The sequence below is a fragment of the Alexandromys fortis genome, unplaced genomic scaffold (assembly GCF_014885135.2).
Source record: "Alexandromys fortis isolate MF-2015 unplaced genomic scaffold, M_Fortis_MF-2015_v1.1 scaffold_1, whole genome shotgun sequence".
NCBI classification, from domain to species: Eukaryota; Metazoa; Chordata; class Mammalia; order Rodentia; family Cricetidae; genus Alexandromys; species Alexandromys fortis.
This window is the reverse complement of record NW_026067927.1, coordinates 4,566,045-4,576,514: the sequence shown is the minus strand read 5'-3', so window position 1 is coordinate 4,576,514 and position 10,470 is coordinate 4,566,045. Positions and strand designations below refer to the sequence as shown.

Below are 10,470 nucleotides of genomic sequence, written 5' to 3'. Positions count from 1 at the left end.
CACTGGAGGTAGGAGAGGTGGCCAGTTGCTTAAAGGTGATCCTACAAGAGATGGAGAAGGAAAGGCCAGACTAGCACTCACATTCTTCTGTTCAGAGCAACAAGGAGAGAAGACAAAGGTCACAAGAGTGGACTGGGACTACGACTGGAAACTCAGTCTTGATCCCGATGCGATCTGTCAGATGCTCCAGTGGAGACATCATGCAGATGGCTGGGTACAGGTCTCAGATTGGAGGGCAAGAGCCGGGCTGGAGCTCTGAACTTGGGAGTCATCAGCATACACCAAGATCCATAGCCTAAGCTTGGAGTTGTCCAGACGTTAGAGGTCAGGGACAGCAGAAAGAACTCAGAAAGCGCCTTGGCCCAGTGTGTCCCTGGGGAAACCTGCAGAGTGAATGAGGTCTTCTGTCTGTAACTGTGGTCAGTTACCTAGAGGGCCCTTAAGGGGGAAAAAAAGCACATTCACTCTCTCAATTTTAGAAACACTTTAATATTTGAGACAATTCATTCTTTTTTTAATATTTATTTGTTTATTATGTATACAATATTCTGTCTGTGTGTATGTCTGCTGGCCAGAAGAGGGCACCAGACCTCATTACAGATGGTTGTGAGCCACCATATGGTTGCCGGGAATTGAACTCAGGACCTCTGGAAGAACAGGCAATGCTCTTAACCACTGAGCCATCTCTCCAGCCCCCACAATTCATTCTTTTTGAGGGAAAAAAAAATCAGCTCTTCGAATGAACTAAACAGTTACCTAGAAACCTGAACTTGAGAGGGGTGGGTGGTTCCTAGGAAGAGGAAAAGTCCGACAGATTTGAAGGACATTATGTAATTGAAAATCAGTTTAAAAACTATAATGTAATCTGTTTAAAAAATTAAAACAAGTTCTAAATACATGGCCTCTGAGAAAATTAGTTTTATGCTTTTTAAAAAGAGAAATATATTAGCAGCCTCAATATTATCTTTAAAGACAAAGCTACCTGTGAAAGCAGAGCTGCCAAAAGCTAAGCTAATATAATCTTTGCACCCTGGTTTCTGGGCCCTGAGGATGCACAAAAGCTGTGGTAGGAATGACGTGTCATTTTTCTAGGACCTAGCACACCCCCAGAGAACGCTCCTGGTATTCCTGCATACTATACAAATACAAGTGCAGTTGTTAAAACACAGATTTGAGCATTACAGTCAAATACGATCAAAGAACATGTCCTTAGATGGTTTGCTGAATCCTGGCAGCCTTGCAGTTAGACAACACATGTACAAAATGTAAAGTCTATCATTTATTTAGAATGAAGTCAAATGATAAAAGCAATTTCATGCTAAGACAGGTATTTAAAAGCATCTCTGTCATTTTAAGTATCCATCAAAATATCTGTGGGATCTGGACACCCAAATCTCTCCAAATTACAATGAAGATATTTTCCAGTAGCTATAGGATGCCAGGGGTGGCCGGTGGTGTGAAAAAGCTGCCCATCAGACAGTCCAAATGGCCTTAGGAAATGAGGTTTTTGACAGTGACAGCCTAGGATCTGGAGAACTCATCCCTCCGTTTGGTGCAGTTTTAAACAGATTTCCAGTAAGTGGTCAGGGGTCCTCTTTGCATTAATGTTGTAATATTTCCTGGAGAAAAAAAATGTAAAGGCATCTTCCCTACTAACACTTGCAGGCTGTTTTTCAGTGTAAGCCCCTGGAGCAAACATTACTGGTAAACACCCAGTTAATAACCACTTTTCAACTCCTAGCACCTCCCTGACAGCTCTTCTAGACAGGGAATGGAAGATGTGTGCCAGTGCTCCAGAGATCACTGACAAACACAGGAACGTGGCCCCTCTGGGTGGACTGAAGGGATGTGGTTCTAGCTCAAAAGCCCTGATTACAGGGCACAGAAGCTCAATGTCTCCTCCTTTCTGCTATGCCATCCATCTGACTTTCCCCTTTCCTCCCAGTTTCCTGTTTTGGGAACTGGGGTAAGTCCCAGCAGGCGGGCAGCATGATGGGGGTGCCGTTCTTTGTCCAGCCATGAGGAAGGTAAGGCAAATCAGCTTAAGAGAAATTTGTGAACAGGCAGAGATGGCCCACTTTGTACTCGTCCTTTGCAGCCAAGGAGACCAGACACTCGAGGAATCCTAGTTCCACCTTGACTTTGTATTTGTCCATGACCTTTATTTAAGACCAGCTTATCCTCAGCTGCAGTCTTGGGGTCAAAAGGCCCACGCTGTGGAACCGCAGGTAACTAAAGTCCAGGAAGACCAATAGGATCAAAAGTATCCACATCTGACACCAACCAGATAGTTCCAAGCTTGGAGACTGCTGAAGGTTAAAAGTCCTGAGGCAGTAGTTGGGTCACCCATGAAGCTAAGCGGTCTTCTGAGGGACACAGAGATCCACAAGCTGCAGTTCTGTTCTGCTTTCAGTCTTCCATATTAGTGAATTTTCTCTTCTTGTAATTCTGAACGAGGCTGGATGCCGTGATCTGAGAAGCCTGACCCTTCTCCCAGCTCTGGAAGTCATTCAGTCCTTTCTGCCCTATTTGAAATAAGCCCCTCTCTGTCTCATCTAGTTTGGCTACCAGTGCAGATGTGTCTTCATTGTAAGAATTCTGGGAGGAGTCCATGATGCGGCGGAACCGGCCAATAAAAGTCTGAAGAAAAGTAAGAGAATCAGGGCCAATATCACATCTCATAAAGCCAGACAGATTGAAAACCTGTTATTTTTGAGGGGAGGCAGAGGGCACATGCGATACCATGTATGCGTGTAGAGGTTAGGGGGACAACTTGTGGGAGACACTCCTTCCTCCAACCTAACACAGTCATCATGTTCAGATGCAAGTGCCTTCATCGTGATAAGCCATCTTGCTGGTCCTTAGATGTTTTTTGTTTTGTTTTTTTAAACTGGAGCATTATTTATTTACTTATCAGGCAGGTTATCACTGTATTTATTCGTTAATTCATTTATTTATCAGGCAGGGTATCACTATGTAGCCTTGGCTGGCTTGGAACTCAGAGATCTACCTGTTTCTGCCTCCCAAGTGCCAGAATTAAAAGTGTTCACCACCATATCTGACATTATTGTTATTTTTTAAAATTATGTGGCTATGTGTATATGGATATAAATGTTGCTGGAGTTACATGCGGCTGTGAGCCACCTAAAGCGGGTGCTAGGAATTGAACTCGGGTCCTCTTCAAGAGCAATGTGTACTCTTACCACTGAGCCTTCTATCCAGCCCCCACACTGGAACATTTAGATGGCTTCAAAGATTTTGGTCTCAGGACTCACCCAGGAGGCTTGCATGCCCTCTACTACTAAAGAAAGCCTTTGTTTCTTTTACAATAAAATAGGTTGTTATGGAAATCCAATGGATTGTCACTAAAACCAGTGAGGCAACATATGTAATGCAGATAGCAAGAGGCTGGCGCATAGTAAGCCCCTGGAAAAGCACTGCGTGTTGTTACTGGTAACAATGACTACAGAAATTGTAACCAACAGCTTTCAACCAGATGGGATCTGGGATGAACTGATTCGGTTTCTATTTTTCTCAGTCTAAGAGCAGGATGGGGGTGCATTAGATCAAGAGGCATCATTTCACCACTGTGCTGAGCAAAAACCACAAGCCCCAATCCAGCTTTCACATCTGTCTCACAGGACAATCATTTAGTCTAGAAGCAACTCTGAAACACTTGAAAGCAGAGATGGGAAAAGAAAACACACAACTTATTTTAAAAAAGAAAACTTTAATTCAAGAACAAGTGCTGGGAGTTGGGCCTATGGGCACAGATTGTAATACAAGATATTAGGAGGCTGAGGATCCTAAATTCGGGCCAGCCTAGAACACTGAACAAGTTAGAGGTCTACCAAGTAACCTAGTGAGATACCCAAAAGGTCAAATATTGGTAAACAAACATGCTTTGCATTCTGCATTTTCATGAACTTGCATCAACCTTCTGGTCTGTAGTCTACGTATGGATTTCTTTTACTGAATGAATAGCAATGTTTCTTTCCTTCCTTCCTTAATTTTGTGGTATTAGGGAGCCACAAAATAAGATTTAATGATTTTTCTCTTTATGTGTAGGAGTATATTGCCTGCATATATGTCTTGTACCACATATGCGCAGTACCTGGGGGACCACAAGTGTTGGATACCCTTGGAACTGGAATTACAGAAGGCTGTGAACCACCATATGGTGTTGAGAATCAAACCTAGGTCCTCTGAAAGACCAGCCAGTGCTCTTAACTGCTAAGCCATCCCTCCAAACCCAAACTTTTGTTATTTTTGAGACAGGATCTCACTATGTGGACCATGCTGGCCTTGAACAAATAGAGAAATCCACCTGCCTCTGCCTCTTGACTGTTGGGGTTAAGGTGTGTACCACCACAGCCCACCAGCCCCAAGTTGGTTTTTGTTTTTCTTTTCTTTCTGAGACAGGTTCTTACTGTGCTGCTGAAGTGACTACCAAGGTGCCACGAAGGAACTGGGTCCCCTGGAGTTGGAGCTCTAGACCAGTGAGACTCACTCAACATGGTTGCTGGGAAGCTAACTCAAGTCCTCTGCAAGAGCAGGCTCTCTTAACCTATAAGCAATCTCTCCAGTTTTATAAGAGCCAACAGTTTTTATAAAAATAAAAAGGAGGCATTAAAGTCTTTTGACTGTTTATTGCTCAGGAGACACAAAGGATCCCTTTTTTCTGACATTAAAAGAATAATTCAGGAGAGTTAAAGTAGGATATACCACAAAGGATAGTAATATATATATACATATACACATTACTGTTTTAGCTACAGTTTGCAGTGGTCTGAATGAGAATGTTTCCCGCGGGCTAATGTACTGTGAGGGAAGTGAGGTCTCTGTTTCCTGCTGCAGCCACCATGCTGGCTGCTCACTGCTGTGGCAGACTGTCACCCCTCTGGAGCAGTAAGCCCACAACAAACTTCTGTGAGCTGCCTTGCCATGGTGTTCTATCACAGCAGAAAAGTGACTACTGCATTGTTTATTAATTCTGTGATTTTGATGTTACTGTTACGTCTGTCGTATAGGTGAAAACTGATGCAAAGACAGGCCACACAGCTTCAGTAAATCACAGATCAGATTAATGAGAGCCACGCTTTAATTCCAGAAGACAGGAACCTAACAGATAAACAAGAAACTCGAGTACTTCCAAAAGGTGCTCCAGTCCAGACCTTCAACTGGGCCATAACAGTTTAACAATGTGCCTACCACCTATCACCTACCATCACCTTTGTCTCTTTTCTTCAATTTCCTGATGGTTCCAATTTTTAGGAAGTAAATACAAAAAGGAATAGGCAGGCCATATTTTTTTAAATGTATCGGATAAGAACAAGAAGTTCTGGAGTGCTACCACACAATAAAGTGGCTATGGAGGGTTATAATGAACTGCACATTTCCAAATGCTAAAAAAGCAATGATTAAGGGGGTGGAGAGGTAGGTCAGTGGGTAAAGCACTTGCCAAGCAAACATGAGGACCTAAGTCTGAATTCCCAGAACCCATGGGAAAGCTGAGCACAGCACTGGACAGCTGCACTCTCACTGCTTCAGTGGTGAGATGGGAAGTGGAGACAAGAGACTCCTGAGACGCTCACTGACTAGTTTAACTGTAGTCAATAGCAAAACAGAGACCATGGAAGGTGAGGATTGACACCCAAAGTGGTCTTCTGACCACTCCATGTGTGCCATGGGCAAGAATGCACCAGCACTCACTTAACACATAAACATACCATACACACACAAAAGAATTAACACTGAAAAGATAGATATGTTTAACCTGACATAAGCATCACATATTAAAACATTACATAGGACCCTATAATTGTGTAATTTTTTTTTTTTTTTGTTTTGAAGCCTGAGGAGAATTTTATTAAAGTCTGAGAAAACCAACAGGCAGGGCAAGCTATAGATCCTTGCCTAAGGAAGCAAGACAGGGGAGAGGATGAGAGAAAGCCACACCTTTTGCAATGGAAGTTGGCAGAAGGTAGAGAGGACTTCACATGAGTGAGAGGCCCCAGGGGGCTAAAGAAAACATGTTTAGGCTTTTTGGCCAGTATCCTAAAACGATCTAAGATGGAACATCATCTGGGAAAGATGTATATACATTAACTTATAAGGAGCAATTATTCCTCCGTCCTCCTTTGCATGTCTTCAGGTGAACAAGCTTTCCACCTGGTCAGGTGACTGACAGCAGTTGGATTAACTGGTTTTCCCTTTTAAAATACGGTATCTTTTATTTATTCTTTGATAATTTCATACACAAATCTTGATCTTATCCATCATTCAGTCCCCTTCTCACTCCTCCAGGATATATCGTGTAAAACCTTTATAGGTTATATTTAATGGTACTAGAGCTTGAACTCATGGCTTCACATATAATAGGCAGGCACTAGATCACTGATCTACATCCCTGGATCAATTAAAAAAAAAAAAAACAACCTGGCAGACACAGTGTAAGTGTAGGTCACCCAAGAATAGCACAAACCAAATTTATGGACCATACATTCCCGAAGTTTCCCTAAGCGCAGTGGCTAATCCTAGTTGCCAACTTGGTGGATCAAGAGTCAACTGAAGGGCTAGAGAGATGGCTCAGAGGTTAAGAGCATTGCCTGCTCTTCCAGAGGTCCTGAGTTCAATTCCCAGCAACCACATGGTGGCTCACACCCATCTGTAAGGGGGTCTGGTGTCCTCTTCTGGCCTGCAGGCATACACACAGACAGAATATTGTATACATAATAAATAAATATTAAAAAAAAAGAGTCAACTGAATTGCAAGCTCTAGAAGGGATTTTCTTCACTTGAAATGGGAAGACCCACCCTAATGATGGCAGCTCAGATCAAATGACATGAAGAAGGAAACTGCCTTTCGTCTGCTTGCCCTCACTCTTGCACGGCCCCTATCCTGTTGGGGTGGCATTTCTTAGCTGATACTAGAACCAGCAGTTCTCCAAGAATCCTCCAGCTGGGGTTGCGCAACTACTGATTCTTAGTCTCTTCTGTGCGACACAGCCATTGCTGGACCACTGAGACCATATCATGTGAGCCAATCTAATAAATCCCCTTAATAGTTTTCTTCTCCAATTAGAAGCTTTTTATAGATCCAAGAGCCCACGGGTACTCTTTCAACTTATTATTTTTTTTTTAAATGATCAGTCCTTAAAACATACATACAAGAAACAGTATATAGACTGAGCGGGTCATATATAGGAATATATATGCATATGCAAATACATATATGCGTGCAATAACAATCTGACGGAGAATGGGGAGGGACACACGGGGAAGGAGTGGAGGGAGGAAAGGGAAGGGAGAAATGCTGTAACTAGATTATAATCTTAAATTTTTTTAATGGCTTAAAATTTTAAGATTTATTTTTATGTATGTATATCAATGTCTGTGTACACGGTGGCTATGGACACCAGAAAAAGGTGTCAGAGACCTTGGAACTGGAGATACAGGTGGTTATGAGCTGCCTGACATGGGTACTAGGCACAAACTTGGGTCCTTTGAAAGAGCAGTATGTAATCACTGGGCCAGCTCTCTAGCTCTAAGACCCTACGCACAGACACACATTCTCATTCTCTCTCTGTCTCTTTCTCCTTTAGAGAACTCTAATGCATAGGGTGAAAATGACGTCTGGTAACTGTCATCACTGGCTGCTAACATATGCACATCCTAATACTTCACACCGCTTACCTGCAGCAGAGACTGGGAGATAGATGTATTCTCTGGATGGTTAAAGTGCAGAAGCTGGGAGCCAAACCCATAGAAGTGGGGCCCCATTTTGTGGAGGTCCACGACGTTAGCATCTGCACTGAACACAGTCCTCCATCCCTCTTGGTACATCTTGGGAAGTTCCACGGACAGGATGCGCCACTTGTTGTCAAAGAGCCCTTTAGCCAGCCACAAGGGAAACTCCAGCTTCGTGCCCTGCGTCAGACAAGAGCGCAGAATTCAAAAACAAAGGAACAGTCAGTGTATGTGTAGACAAAAAAAAAAAAAAAAAGGAAATTCATATTTTCTGGGAAATACTGCCTCTTCTACTGAGGAAGTCACTATGACGTGATCTGAAGAAATGAACCATAGACTTAAAAATTGTGTGTGTGTGTGTGTGTGTATGTGTCAGGGTAGGGCAGGAACCCACACTGTCTACCTGCTACCCATGGTATGTGTGGAAGCCAGAGGCTGCTGTCACAATGCCTTCTCCATCTTAATTTTTTTTTGTTTGTTTGTTTTTCGAGACAGGGTTTCTCTGTGGCTTTGGAGCCTGTCCTGGAACTAGCTCTGTAGACCAGGCTGGTCTCGAACTCACAGAGATCCTCCAGCCTCTGCCTCCCGAGTGCTGGGATTAAAGGCGTGCGCCACCACCGCCCGGCTCCATCTTAATTTTGAGACAGCTCTCTTGCTGACCTGGTACTACCTAGTTCAGTTAAACTAGCTGGCCAGTCAACCCCAGTCCCTACCCCACCACTGCCAGAGTTAGAGACGCAGTCATGGCCTGGCTCTTGATGTGCGTGCTGAGGATGGAGACTCGGGCCCTCATACTAATGCATCAAGAACTGTACGCAAGCAGTCACTCCTCCAGCCCTTCTTTATTTTCTTAACTGGGTAAGTTAAAATGGTATGCTTATGGGGGTCTAGATGCTGATGCAGTACAGTTCCACACTGTATAACGTTTACATCAAGTTAAGTGCCCACCTCAAACATTTCTTCATAGTGAAAACATTAAAAATCCTTTCCCCAGCTTTTCAAATTAGCAAGCACCTCACTATACAGCCACCCGCTACTCAGCAGCGCACAGGACTCCTTAATGCTCACATCAGAGCAATGCCTGCTAATCTAGTCGTCACCCTCACCCCAGCCTCTGGCATCACTGCGCTACTTTCAAGTTCTACGAGGTCAGCTTAGGCTGAGGTTTCATGTTAGATGCAGCGAAGACAGAAGACAGGTTATAACAACAGCAACGAAAACACGACAAAGAACAACAACAGGACAGAAGTGGAAGTTTTCCAAAANAAAAAAAAAAAAAAAAAAAAAAAAAAACCAAAAAAAATCTGAAGTCAGGTGGCAGTCCCTTCCCAACCCACATCATGGCTTCAGTGACGGTGAAAGGGTCAATGTCTACGTTTTTCAAAGTCTTAAAAGAATTGGAAAACAATATGACAAGATGAGATGACGAACCAGAAATTAAATCTCCTATTTGAAGCCATAAGGCGCTAGGTTCGAATCCCAGTTTATCACTTCCTAGAGGCCCCTGACCTTGTTACCCAGCCTTTGTCAGGTTTATAGGTGGGCAAAGGGGCTAATACACGGAGCTGCCACATTCACTCTGAACAATGAAAAGTGTATGAGCAACTTTTTACCGAGGACTGACTTGGTTAAGCCACCATGGGCTTTTCTGTGGGACGCTGGCCGAGCGACTCAACCTCTGTTAAGTCACACCCACCTCTACCCCACCATCCCCCGGCCCTTGGGAACAGGTTGCTGACGCTGTCATCAGTGCAGAACGCACAAGGCGACCTGCAGCCCCCATACTCACACACCTCAAAAAAAGTTTTAGGGAAAACAGGAGCGGGACCAAGACCCTGAGGCGCTCGGCTGCAGCCAATCCTTCAGCGTTCGGAAAGCCAATAACTTTGGAGAGTTTTATAAATGAATTCGGTGATGGCGGGAGACCAGTCCGAGCGCTGGGCAGCTCCCCCGGGTCCCCGCGGCCTCCCCGGCTCGCCTCACCTGCGGGAGCGCCTGGTCCGAGTCGGCGCCCGCGCCCCGCTCCAGGAAGAAGGCGCCCAGGCGCGGCATGGGCTTCTCCACGCGCACCGGCAGCTTCTCCTGGGACATAAGGATGTCGTCCAAGGACAGAAAGTTCTCCTCAGGTCCCAGCGCGCCCGACTCCACCGGGAAATAAGCCTCCGACATGGTTGCTGGCGGCAGCGTCGGGGGGGATGAGAGGGCCGAGCCACCCCGCGAACCGCGCCCTGCTTCAAACTCGCTTTCCCGCGCCTGACTCGCCAGACCCGAGCAGTCGGTCCCTGCGGCTGCTCAGGCAGAAGCAATCGATGAAGCCACTGATCGGGACCAGAGCCACCGCCCTGCGCGGAAGCCCTGGCTGAGTCGGCCGGAAGTTCTCCCGCCACGGGTAGTCTAGGCTGGGAAAAGTACTTAGAAGCTTGATGACCTGAAGGGACTGTCAGCGTTTGTACTAACTGAACTGTATTCATGCAGCCCTTTAGATAAATGTATGAAATTTAAAAACATCTCTGGGGACTTCAAATAAAACCGTTATATACTATCTGCTTCACTCCTCATTAAATCTGCTTTCATTACAGCCCTTTGATAGGTTAATTTTTGTTTTCGAAAACAACAGAAGAAACTAAAACACAAGCTCTAGCCCGAATATCTAGCTGTGTGCTGAGTTACGAACTATTTGTGGTATTTTGATGGGGCACGGAGCCAGGTTGGGTGGGAACT

At 44.8% G+C, this 10,470-nt stretch overlaps 1 protein-coding gene across 1 annotated transcript; it reads right to left on the bottom strand.

The window, feature by feature from the left end:
• Window positions 1-1,257: 1,257 nt before the first annotated feature.
• On the bottom strand, window positions 1,258-9,982 carry Gins3 (GINS complex subunit 3). Its single transcript, XM_050144010.1, has 3 exons — window positions 9,733-9,982; window positions 7,696-7,929; window positions 1,258-2,640 (listed from the first exon to the last, which is right to left on the bottom strand). The coding sequence occupies exons 1-3, from the start codon at window positions 9,916-9,918 to the stop codon at window positions 2,410-2,412; spliced, it is 651 nt and encodes a 216-aa protein (XP_049999967.1). The 5' UTR covers window positions 9,919-9,982; the 3' UTR covers window positions 1,258-2,409.
• Window positions 9,983-10,470: the final 488 nt, after the last annotated feature.

Coding starts and splice junctions, on each gene's coding strand:
- Gins3 (XM_050144010.1), bottom strand. CDS start 9,918: ATGTCGGAGGCTTATTTCCCGGTGGAGTCGGGCGCGCTGGGACCTGAG. Junction 7,930..9,732: donor CGGACCAGGCGCTCCCGCAG/GTGAGGCGAGCC, acceptor TGTCTGACGCAG/GGCACGAAGCTGGAGTTTCC. Junction 2,641..7,695: donor TCTCCCAGTCTCTGCTGCAG/GTAAGCGGTGTG, acceptor ACTTTTCTTCAG/ACTTTTATTGGCCGGTTCCG.